The sequence below is a fragment of the Manis javanica genome, chromosome 2 (assembly GCF_040802235.1).
Source record: "Manis javanica isolate MJ-LG chromosome 2, MJ_LKY, whole genome shotgun sequence".
NCBI lineage: Eukaryota > Metazoa > Chordata > Mammalia > Pholidota > Manidae > Manis > Manis javanica.
The window spans coordinates 12,610,423-12,623,474 of NC_133157.1; the positions used below are offsets into that span (position 1 = coordinate 12,610,423).

Genomic DNA, 13,052 nt, shown 5'->3' on the forward strand with positions numbered 1-13,052 from the left:
CTGCCACCAGATAAATGAGAATGGGGAGCTGATGATAAGGAGGAGTACCTGTGGGACCCTCTCCATCTAATCTTCAAAATTATTTAGCAGCAGCTGAAATATAAAAAAGAATGCATGGGGCTTCTATGTAAGCTATGAAGCAGAACAGCAAAAGGGTCCTCCGACCCGCCTCTGAACCCGAGATCTCTGATCACCATGTTTCCCCTCCATCCTGTTTCTCTACTCACCCCCGAGGTAACCATTATCCTGAATTTTATGTTTATCATTTCCTTGCTTTAAAAAAATTACTTTTATTCTGCACAAATGGATCCCTAAACAATGTATTGTTTTGTTTTGTTTGTTTTGAGCTTTATAAAACCCTACTATAAATTATGGAGTCTTCTGCAACATTCTTTTCCACTGCATGTTGAGGGGGCTTGTTGGCACATTTCATTTGCACTCCTGTGTGTTCCAATGTAAATATGTACAATTTGTTTATCACTTCTTCAGTCAACAAACATTCGGATTGTCTCTTGTTGATATCTAAGACTGCGGCAGCAGAGTGGCAGCAGGGTGGAACAAGAGGGGAGAGGCGAGGGAGTGAGGCAGTGTCTCTAGTGGCTGGGCTGTTCATTCAACAGCAGAAGAGGAAGCTGGTCCAGAGGTGCAGCCCCAAAACAGAGGCTGCCCCTGCGGCTGGGCACCGGTCAGCAGACTTCCAGGCAGACTCACTGGGTCCTTTGGAGTGGAATTCAGGGAGTGAGGGAATAATTGTCACCCAGATATCTGTCCTTAGGCTCTTGGCCACCCCAGCTTTGGTTCCTAGGTAGGATGTCCAGCTCAGTCGTCAGGCAGGTGGCCTAAGGCATTAGAAAGGGCAAGTGGGCAGAACTTAGAGAAAGGACCAGAGAAAACAGGTCCTGGCCCAAGCCATCAAAGGGCAAGGGAGGCAGTTGCAACGTGGAGGCATCAGGGGTCATCCCGGGGGACTGTGCGGTCACATCTGTTTGATGGTGACAGCTATTCCAGGAGCATCACGTGGGCCCAGCATGCATGGCCATGCCACAGAACCTTGGCGCAGGGAGAGTGCAGGGTGGAGGCCAGGGCCATTGTCTGGCTGCTTGTCTTTCTATGGGCAGGCCGCATGGGGCAGCCATCGGGTGGGACCGGGGGCCCAAGCTGGAGAGCAGACAGGGAGGGAGCCATTGGTTTGGACAGATTGTGTCTAGCAAATGGAACCACAGCCCTGTGACCATTTTCCATTGCTTGACCACACTAAACGCTTCCAGGCCTGGGGTCAGGAAAGGAGCACAGTCCAAAAGTAAACCTCCAGGGGGAGCTCTTCTCCTTTCCAGCTGTGTGACCTTGGGCAAGTGTCTTCACGCCCCTGAGTCTTTCCTTCTCTGAATCACCCACACTTTCCTACTTGCCTTCTTAGGAGTAGTGAAGGTGAAAATGCTTTGACAAGGTATAAAGTGTTAGGTGTTTGAAATTTGTGTTACTGTACATTACGGTTTCACAGTGATTGAAAAAATATCCTTTTCTCCTTGAGATCCTCTTTTATTTTCTTTACTCTCAAAATTGTTTAAACACTTATTAGTTTGGATCTCAAACACTTAAAGAACTTGGAATCCAAAGATTTCGAGACGGTATGGTTCTGCCATTGACATGCTGTGTGATCTTGCATAAGTCATGTAACTTCTCTGTGCCTCAGTTTCTTCACTCACCTCACATGGTTGCTGTCCAACTCACATCTTGCGATAAAGATAATGAAAGGCTTTGTGAGCTATAATGTTCTTGCATATATAATAAATGATCTCTTTGTTGTGAAGCCCCTTTTACTTGTAGCCTGGGCCTGGCCCAGATTGCAGCATTCCAGGACATAACTCTAGCCAACAAAATTACATTTATCTTAAACATGTGACTCTGACCCCTTTCCAATCATAGCCACAATAACTACTTGGGAAATTGTGATGGCCCAGAGTAGTTGCTGGCACGGCTCAGGCTGTGGGCAGGTTTCCTGTAATCTGTTGCCTAGGAACATGGCTGCCCTATCGCTCTGGCCTGTCCCCCGTCATTGCCCAGGCAGCCCCCAGCAACATATCCTCATGTCAGTCTTCTTGAGGGCAGCAGTGTGACCCTGGCTTAAGCAGTAAGGTCCATCTGGGTGCAGATGACTCATGTGGCAGAAATACACGCGGAGAGGAAAGGTTCCAAGAACATTGTTTCCCAGTCCGATTCGCTTGGTCTTTCTCTTCCTCTAGCTGTGTGTCTAATTCTCTCCTTGGCCCCTGATCCTTTCCCTCAGATGTCTGGAGGAGGCACTTTCCCAAAACCTCATGGTGCTTCTTGTCTTTCTTAGGCCTTTTTGGCCTTGGCCTCCCCCTTCAGCCCAAGACACCCCACTGGAAAGAGATGAGGAAGCAGTCTAGTGGGCACACAAGGGCTTGGGCCCGTTTCCAGGTGCCCTGGGCCTGACCTAACCCGAGTCCCTCCTTCCAGCAACTCTAGCCGGTGAGCTTGGCAAGTTACCCTTTTTTGGCCTCCGTGTCTTTACTTGCACATAGACATGATATTTGCATGTACCCCACAGACTTGTAAGATGGATAGAGAGAGGCTGGGAGGGGCATTTGGCACAGTACCGAAGCACATAGTAACCACCTAATACATGATAGTTGCATTATTATTACATCGTTTGGTATCTGTAACAACAGTTCTCAAACTTGATATGGAGAAATGCCTTGAACTTATAGGAAACCATGAAATACTCACATTTTCAGCTTGATTGGAACACCAGTGTTCAAGGAGCATAGCTGGAGAACCCAGCCCTTAGCCTGGCATTGGCTGCCTCCCAGCCTGGCCCCAGCCTGGCTGCCCTGTACCCTCCCTGATCCCTGCGGTCCTGCCAAACAGAGCTGATTCTTGTCTCTTAGACATAATGGTGCTTTTCCAGTTCCGCCTATTTGTTCTCTTCTGTCTTGGCCTGGCATGCTCTCACCTATTCTCATTTTTGAAATTCAGTGCCTTCCAACGAGGTGCTGCTCAAATCCCACCTTCTTTGTAAAGCTTTCCTTGATCACCTCTGATATTTGAGGTCTTTTCTTCCTTTGGACATTTGCTGGGCTCCCACAGGGACAAACCCTGAGCTAGTTGTGGGGAATGTGGTTATGGATAAGACACAGTCCCTGCCCCTAAGAGGTACATGGTTTAGTGGGAAAGAATAACATGGGAATGACAATTTCTCATAGTGAATGCTGTAAGAGGGCATTTGCAGGATGCTGGGCGAACACAGAAAAGGGAGAAATTAGCTTTGCCTAACCCAGTCAGGGAAGGCTTCGCAAAGTAGGAGATGCTTACAGTGGAGTGTAAGGCCCAAGGAGGAGTTTGCCAAGCAGAAAAAGGTGAAGGACGCCATACTCTCCTGGTTCCCCTCCTACCTCACTGGTGGCTGCTTCTCATCCCTTCTTCTGGCCCTGTCACTGTTGGAGATCCCCAGAACTCCATCTTGGAAAGTCCTCTTATCTATAGCATATCCTCCAAAGGAACTCATCTAGCCCCATGGCTTGAAGTACCAGCTATGTGCTGTTGACCCCTAAATTTGTATCTCCAATCTCGACTTCTCCTTGAGCTGCAAACCAGTATATCCAACTGCCCACTTTAATTTTTTTACTTGGATATCTAGTAGGACTTTCACACTTAGGTCCAAATCAAACTCTTGATTTCCCTCCCAAGCTTAGTCCCCATTGCTTTTCCTATTTCAGTAAATGAATAGCATTCAGTAGTGAATCAATAGCATTCAGTTACATAGACCAAAAATCTGAGTCATCCCTATTTCTTCTTTTATCTCCCTCCTAATACATAAGCAACTCTTGTAAATAGTCTTTAAATTGCATCTTAAATGTCACCATTTCTAACCATCTCCACTGCTACCATCCCGGTCTAGGCAGCTATCACATTGCTCTTGTGCCACTGCAATAGCCTCGAATTGATGCCCCTTTTCCCACCCTTGCTGCTTACAGCCTATTTTTCTCATTGTAGCCAAACTGATCCTTTTAAAACATGTCATATCATATTACTCCCCTTGTGCAAGCTCTCCAAAGGCTTTCTCACTGCACTTAAAATCCTGGCTCCTTACCATGGCCTACAAGATGCTACACGATCTGTCCCTTGTCTTTCTGTCTGACTTCATCCCCCACTACTCTCTCTCTGCTCCTTCCTTCAGAAGGTGCCTTTGTTCTGTTCTTGTTGTTCCCTCTGTCTGGAATGCTCTTCCTTAGCTCTCCAAATGACATTTTGCTTGCCTCATTTAGCTCCTGCTCTTACATTACCTCCTGAGACTTTTGCTTCTGGTTGTGATGGAGTATTAAAGAATGGACTTAACCTCCTTCTGAGAACAACTAGAATATCAGACAAAAATACATGAAATAAGTGTTTTCAGATTTTGGACAACAGGAGCTCAGCAGTCTTACCACTGAGGAAAGGGGTGTGGGAACCAAAGTGAGTCCTACAGTTTCTGTCTGGAAGCAATCTCCAGAACATGTGCCCAGGGAAGGGAACCTACACGGAATCCTATAGCCTCAATGAGTTGAAGAGATGGAGATCAAAGTTTGAGAAGGCCGAGGTGGCTGGAATTCTGTAGAATTCTGAAAAGGAGGGAGCTAAGCAGGACTAGAGCTCCAGAAACCTGCACCGATCCCTGTGCATCACTATGGAGCGCTAGGCTCTGCGTGTGTGACCAGTGGACTGACAAACTGAACATCTTCTAGAGGTCATACAAAGCAGGGAGATGTTCAAGATCTGAATAGCCAGTGCAGGTAGTCCTTGGTGATTACTGGGAACATTCAATGGAGACTCTGGAGAAGTTATTGACTGAATCTTCCTTGGAATGAAAATTACTTAATGAAAGACCCAATCTAGCAAAGCTTAAACAATAAGCCCTGAAGGTATCAAACTAATGTGCATATAGCTAACTGCCAAAAAAGCTTAGCACTTCTTAAAAGACAAAATGCACTCAGCACTAAAATATCCATAATGTTCAGCATCAGTAAAAACCACTAGAAATTCTGCAAAGCAGGTAAGGTAACCCACACCAAGAGGAAAAATCAATAGAAACAGACCCAGAATTATTAGAAATGATGAAACCAGTAGGAAAGAATATTAAAGGAGCTATTATAACTGTACAAAATTTTAAAGAAAAATATGAGCTTAATGAAGAGAGGAATGAAAGCTATTAAAAAGGACTAAATGGAAGTTCTAAAGAAGAAAATACAGTATCTGAAATCAAAATTTCACTGGATGGAATTAACAGCAGATAAGACACTGCAGAAGAAATGGTCAGTGAACTTGAAGACAGAGCAATAGAGCCTATCCTAAATGAAACAGAAGAAGGAGAATGACAGGAAAAATAAATAAACAGACTTTCAGTGACCTATGGTACAGTATCAGGTGGTCTATTGTGTAGTTGATGTTCCCTGAGCAGAAGAGACAAGGAAGATTCAGAAAAGTATTTGCAGAAATGGAAAAAACTTCCCAAATTTCATAAAAAACTATAAGCCCACAACCCAAGAAACTCCAAGGAGGATACACACATATCTCAAAGCTTATTATAATCAAATTGTGGAAAACCAGTGATGATAAGAGCATTTTAAGAGCAGCTGGAGAGAAGACGCATTATGTTCAGAGGAGCAAAGAATAACCGGAAAGTTCTCATCAGAAACTGCAAGCTAGAAGACAATGGGATGACAAACGTCACCTTAGAAAGGCCTTCCTGATCATTCTGTGGAAACCTCCACACCCTTCTCCCCACCCACCACATCACACTCTGTGTTCTTACTTAGCTTTAATTTTTAACTTGCTTGCAGTCTCCCTCTCCACTAGAATGTAAGCTCCAAGAAGGCAGGATATCAAAACAGCCTTTGTCTTGTTTGCTGCTTTCTCTGCTGTGCCTAGAATGGTACCTAGTCTTTAGTAGGTACTCAATAAATATTTGATAAATAAAGTTGTCTTCCAGGCAGATGAGTATAAAGGCAGAGAACACTAAGGCATTCTAGAACTACTAATTGTTCAGCACAACCAGAGCCCAGGCTATGCGGGAATGAGTGGGAGGAAATCAAGCTGGAGTGTGAGACAGATGCCAGGTCACCGAGGAACTTGTAGAACAGGCTGTGGAACTGGGGCTTCAGTCTGTAGGCAAAGATTTTTGGCAGGGAGTGTTAATATTCGATTTGCAATTTAGAAAAATTTCTTTGGCAGCCCCCTGTGCCAGATGACCTGGGGGTGAGTTTGAGAGCAGGGACGCTAATGGGGAAGCTCTAATGTAGTCCTGGTGACAGATGGTGCAGACCTGCTCCAGACCAGGAGCCCTGAGGATGGGCCAGATCTAGAAAGCTCTTGAGGAGCTAGAATGTCAGGAGTTGGTAAGCTGCTAGATGGGAAGGATGAAGGAGAGATTTTTGACTAATGTGATGGAGAGGGTAAGGCATACAGGAAGCAAAGTAGGTTTTAGAGAAAGATGATGTGTTAAATATCTATTGCTACATGTAACAAATTACCCCAAAACTTAGCAGCTTAAACTAACAAACAGTAATTATCTCACAGTTTCTGTGGATCAGGAATCTAGGTGCAGCTGACTGCCTCTGGCTCACAGTCTCTCACGAGGCTGCAATCAACATGTTGGCCAGGGGTTGACTGGGGAGAGATCCTCTCCCCACCTCACTCCCAGGCTGCCGGGCAGTCTCAGGTCCTTCCAGCTGGTGGGCAGAGACATCAGTTCCTTGCCACGTGGCCTCTTCATCGTGCAGCTCACAACGTGGCAGCTGGCTCGCTCGGAGTGAGGGAGGGAGGGAGGAAGGGAATGCGTCCCCAGATGGAAGCCACAGCCTTTTTATGACCTACTCTTGCAAGTGACATAGCATCATTTCTGCCCATTTGTATTTGTTAGAAACAAGTCAGTAACTCCAGAGGAGGGGATGCACAGGGACATGATTTCCAAGAGGTGGGATCACTGAGACCATCCTGGAGGCTGCCCATGGATACTGAGCCTGCGTATGCTGACTTCCAGGAGTCTGCTCTCCCGGTTGAGAAGAGTGGATACAAATGGATGTGTAGTTCTGGGGCTCCGGTGAGATCACCTCTCACTGGAACTTTTGCATGTCAGGGCCTTTTCCTCCCCAGTTTGCTTTGGAAGCTTCTAGAAGTCAGGGATAAAGGACAGATATCTTTGAGTCCCCAGGGCAGTCCTCAAATCAGAGGTGTGCAACACATGCTGATTGAATTACTTGGAAGGGGTCAGAGAACCCCATGATCGAAAAGTTCTCTCTCTCCATTTGACAGTTCGTATTCTGTCACCAGACTGGAGAGTTCCCCTTGCTAAGCTGCAGGTTTTGGTCTGTATAAAGTTGGTGTTAGGCTAGTAGTTAGAAAGGAAAAAAAAAAGCTTTTTACCAGGGAAGCCCCAGTATGTAAAATAGGTAAAAGTTGATCTGATCTGGCCTCTTCAGGGCTCCCCTGCCAAAAAAAACGCCATTTTGAAAAACACTGGACCAAGTAAATTCCAGATTTTCTGCCAGCTCTGATATTCTGGGATTTTAAGATCAACTCTAAGCTCCTCCCAGTTCTGTAATTCTGTTTATTGAGATCCATTGGTGCTACATATTTCTTTGAAGTTTTGAAAAGAAAATAATTCATATTTCCTTGTCAAAAATAAAGCTCATCTTCATTAAATACTCACTGTGTGTCAGGCACTGTGCACAATATTTCACATCACATTGTCTTTATTTGATCCCATCTCCCCTGCTAGAAGGTAAGCTCTATGAGGGCAGGGACTTTGTCTAGTCCACTATGGTATTTCTAGAAGCTATAATAGTTCCTAGGACATAGGGAGCACTCAATAAATATTTTATGAATGAGTAAACTAAGGTAAGTACTATTCTTATCCTCATTACACAGACGAGGAAACTGGGGCTGAGGCTGCCAAGTAACTTGCCTGTAGTTACACAAAGTAGACAGAACTATTTGAAATGAGCTCCTCTGGACATGAAAGCCACTTAATGCTGTTCCTCGTTGGTGGGATTAGTAGGAAACTGGAAAGGGAGGACACACTGAGTACCTCCTATACGATGAGCAGAATCCTAGATACTTTCTGCTCCCATTATCAACTAGACTGCCTGGTCACTACTGTTATGCCCATTTTTCAGTTGAGGTATGTGATGCTCAGAGAGGCGAAGCACCATATCTAGAATTGTCTAGCTAGTGTGAGAGACCGAGCTGGGATTGGAGCCCAAGATTTTCTGATTCCAAAGCATTTCTGTACAAGAGCCAACATATTCAAGTACATGCATTAAAGTTTAGGTTCTGGAAAATACTGTGCCACTCGTGGGTGCAGGTCAATATGGCTGTTAGGTTTTGCCATGTTCCTTCTCCAGCTTTACTAGGGCTTTACATTCACCAAACTACTGTGCATTGAACTGGAAGAGCCCACCAGGCTGAGAAAGAACAAGTCCAAGCGTCTCAAATGTAGCAAAAGCGTAAGTTGATGACTCAGGATGATAAATGTTGGCACTGCAGCCCACTGTTCTCTGTAGCCTCTTGGCATCACATGTCTCAGACCAGGTCTGAAGTTAGACTGATGATGTCACCAAAGAGTCTTAAAGTCCTCATCACTCATATCCACTTGTCATATATTATTAAATGACTCTATAATGCATGTGACATTTTCTACTGAATTCCCATTCCTTTAATTTCATGACCAGGGAAAGAAAAATAGAGTGAGGATGACTTTTCTCAACTTCTCATCCTTACTGCCCTTCGTTGAAGAATAACCTCATCTTGAATTACCCCCCAAAATGGTCTTTCTGGCTCTGATTTCATGAATAAGGATGAAGCTACAGTTCAGTAATTATCCTTTAATTAATGCATATTCTATGTAGACAAGTAAATGGATTTCACTCATCTTTTCTTCTTGAGTCCACAGAGGAGAGGATTCAGCTCTTTTTCTTTTCTTTCCTTTATCCACCACATTATTTTTTTGGAATTTTGGGATTATATTCATTATGTTAGAAACTTTCTACCTTATCACCTCCTGTAGAGATAATGAGAGTTCTCCCAAGAATCTGATGTTCCTAAATTCAAGTCTGAATCTAATTGGGACCTGCAGTCTCAGGGATGCGGAGGAGTTACCTGAGGGAATGAGATGCATGGGGTGGATTACCCGGATCACAGGGCTTGGGAGGAACCGAGAGAGGCCACTTGAGGCAGCATGCTGGATTCAAGAGCAGCTGTCAAGGACAAATGGTGTTGGAGTTAGCCCTGGGCATAGGCGAGCTTCAGGGGCACGTGGCCTGTGCAGTCACATAGCTCCCCATGCTCAGAAGGGTTGCATGCCAGGCTTAATGCTGTTGTCATCACGGAATTCTTAATACTTTTTGAACAAGTGGGGCCCCACATTTTCATCTTGCACTGGGTCCCACAAATTATGTAACCAGTCCTGCTTGGATGTGAACCCCATCTCTGTTCCCTTCCAGCTAGGTGGTTTTAGGGAACTCCGTCTTGCTAATGGGTTTCAGCCCCGGGCAAGTTCACTATGGATTCAATGTGACCAAAGAAATGACAGAAGAACATTCTTGGGGTGAAAGGATTATACCCAACTTTATTTCAATGGCGGCAGGGCAATCACTAAAATCCCATTCACTCAGAGCGAGTCTGCGTGCAGCAAGCCCGTCTCTGCCTCTGGGCCTCTCTGCCTGCACAGCCGTCCCAGTCTCTGTCCTCGGTGCTACCACCACTCCAGCCTCTGCTCTGCTCTCCTGCAGCCTTGCAGCCTTGCAGCCGTGCCGCCACGTTGCCCAGAGCACTGGGCAGGGCTCTTCATATAAAGTCAATAACGACGCATTGCTCACATGTGTGTAGTGAGCCAGCCAACCAGGGCCAGGTGAGAATCCTGGCCACAGGAACCTTCATTTTATCCACAAACTCCTTTGGCCTTTCTGGGACTCAGTTTCTGCTTCTGTAAAATGGAAAACAGAGTCCCCACTTTGTTTACACTGTCATGAGGATTAAATGAGATTGTGAATAATGGGTGCAATTGTATAGCAATTGGTGCCTAGGTGAAGTCTAATAAGTATTCCCTTCTCCTGAGCTAAGATGGTAATCAGAATCACCTGGGGTATTGTTTTCTGAAGTATATTTCCCTGGGTTCTACTGTGAAAGATCCTAACTCATAGGTGTGGGTTGGGGAAGAACAGTAGTTTTAAAAGGGGTCCTTAAGTGATACTGGTGTGCCCCGATGTTCAGAAAGGTAGCCTTGAGTTTTCAGAAATCTAGCTCAGGAGCAGCCTAATAGAGAAGAGCAGGAGAGGGAGAAATTGAAGGACTACCACGGATCCTTAACATAATAAAAAGCCTGTTAAAGTAGAGGTCATCATCTTACAGCACTTCAGATGACACCGATGGTGCTGAAATGCACTGTGGGAATCATCTTGTTATCAAGCTTCTTATAAAATTTTCTGCTGTCCATTTGGCCTGACAAGTACACCCAGAGGAAGAGGGGCTGTAGACAAGAGAAGCCAGGGTCAAGGCCCAGCTCAGGGGCTGGGTTTGAATTTATTTTCACCTCGATGACCTAATACCATACTCAGTTCCTGAAAAGAACTTCTAGCTAGAGGGAGTAATTCTGAATTATGTTTTTCCTTCCCAGATTTTAGGCTTCGACATTCTTCTAATGAAAAATCTGAAACCTATGCTTCTTGAAGTAAATGCAAATCCCAGCATGAGAATCGAGCATGAGCAAGAAGTAAGTGTTTTGAGTATCTCACTGGATATGTTGCCATACAACTGAATGTTCCCACTCTCTCCTAGTTTGCTTGGCTAACCAGGATTCAACATCCCCAGATTTGCACAGAAAAGTTCTGTTCAAGATTAGATAATTTCAATTTTGTTGAGCTCTGAACATAGTCTATTAATATAAGGCCCATCTGACCCATGGTAATCTCCCATCATGCCATTCTCCCGATTTTTAAGGTCTGCAAGCATAGAAGCAGCTGAGCCTTCCCATCAGTTCTGACATGAACTAATTAGTTCGCCTCAGGAGATGAACTAATTGAAATTCTATGAATATGATTTAGCCATGTCGACATGCCTGGATTCACTAAGATAAATAGTACATTTAACAGTGGTAGTATTTTTCTCCCCGTCTCCCCTGCTGAAAAAGCATAAAAAAAGACTGCAAGGAAATACACCAAATACTAATACTGGGTTTTGTAGGGGGTGATGATGTGGATTCCCTAAATTTTCTTAATCCCTTGTATATTTCCAAATTTTCTACAGTGAGCACGTATAATTTCGATAATTAGAAAAACATAGTGCTATTTTTCCTCTTCATATATTTTGTTGATTTGCAAAAGGAAACTGGTATTTTTAAGGTAGTATAAAGGCAGCCTTTAAAAGATTTTCTTCTATAGATTAACATAAGCAATCACCATCACGAGTTCTGATAGTAACGTGGCACTGAATCCCCTCTCTCCATTGTAACACGGAGTCCTTACCCATTCAAGCTTTCTCCAGGGGTGTTTGAAAATGTCCCCAGCCTTGTTGATGAAGAAGTGAAAGTGGCTGTGATCAGAGACACACTGCGCCTCATGGACCCACTTAAGAAGAAAAGAGAGAACCAGTAAGTATTTTTTATATCATTTATTTCTGTCAGCTCTGCCTCCCATGTCATAAGCAGGTAAGTTAAATTCTTAGAACACGTTAACATTGTGAGTGAGATTTGCCTGTTAATCTAATAAATCATATTTTCACATTTTCATTTATGAATAGCAGCCTCCAAAGATAGTTGCTCAATATCAGGAGATGGAGACTTTTGTATATGAATCTGACATTTGGGGTTCAGCTGATGAATTTCTAACTGATTGTTATCAGAATCTGGAAAGTCTCTTCTAAAAACCCGCTTTCACTCAGTGAGAGGATCTCCTCTCACCGACCACTGTTCACATAGTGCTTCTCTTTGAAATTCTCAGGCATGGGGACAAAATAAAATAAAACGAGGAACAGGGCCCCAGGTAACTTGGATGTGGTAAGGATCGCTTACTTTGTATTTGTTCATGATGTTTGCACTCTTGTGGTATAAGCTTTGTGTCTCAACATTTACAGAACCAATCTAAGGAACTTTTGGAAGGTCTATAATATTTACAACAGTTGTAATTTCTCTCCAGCCCACCCACCCAGTGGATGTGACACTGGGATTGGTGGTAGGAGTATGTGCCCTGCCCTCCCTCCATAGAATCACCCTTGAAATGAATGACATTTCACTTGGGTATTTTGTTTGTTTTTACCAAATTCCTGGCTCTCGCAGAGTAAGGGCTGAGTAAATATCATTGTGCCTGTTTTAGGCAAAAAAATCACACACAGGCATTTCAAATAGCGTTCCTCGAACCCCCGATGAATCAGATTGCCCCAACTGCTTGCAGACAAATAAAACACTTGTCAGCTGTGGTTCAAGAATGCAAGGAATGCTGACTTCCCTAAGCAAGTGGTTTCTTGCAGGTTCCTGTCCTGCGGCCCCTCGCCAAGTGGGCTCAAGCCCGACATTGTTAGAGTCACTTTTCAGTAGTACTTATCCCTGTTGGCTGCACATTAAAACCATCTGGAGGGCTTTCCTAAGCAGCAGCGTGAGGGCCCCACTTCTAGAGATGCTGATTTTAATTAGCCGGGGCGGAAGGCCTGGCCGCAGGAGTATTTGAGGCTCCCAGGTGATTGAACCACACAGCTGAGGTTGAGTGCCACTGTCCTGCAGGAGATGTCACTCTGAAGGAGTGTTTGTCATGCTCTGAGTCACGCTGGACGGTGCCTGCAAGGCTGAGTTTTACTCTGGAGTGTTCTTCACCATTGCTGGTAAGACTCAGGAAAGATGTTCACCTGTGGTTTGTGCGGGTTGGTCCTACCAGATGTGGCTTCCAACAATAAGGGCTTCAAAGTGGTGGTGCGTCAGGTCCGCTGAATCCTGAGAGTTCAAACACCACAGCAGCCGGTTAATGTGTCCTCTTGTGCATGCATGTAGCTGCTTTCTGTAGCCATCC

General features: G+C 44.7%; 1 protein-coding gene across 12 annotated transcripts in view; it reads left to right on the top strand.

Annotated features, from left to right (window-relative positions):
* The window catches only part of TTLL11 (tubulin tyrosine ligase like 11), a 228,343-nt gene that overhangs the window by 81,132 nt on the left and 134,159 nt on the right, over positions 1–13,052 (top strand). For all 12 annotated transcript variants that reach the window (XR_012126450.1, XR_012126448.1, XR_005062352.2 and 9 more), the window contains 2 exons: positions 10,673–10,768; positions 11,529–11,644. Coding sequence is in view for 8 of the 12 variants with exons in the window: in XM_037022245.2 (XP_036878140.2) it covers positions 10,673–10,768; positions 11,529–11,644 (212 nt within the window). In the remaining 4 variants the exon portion in view is untranslated. The remainder of the gene's footprint in view (positions 1–10,672; positions 10,769–11,528; positions 11,645–13,052) is intronic.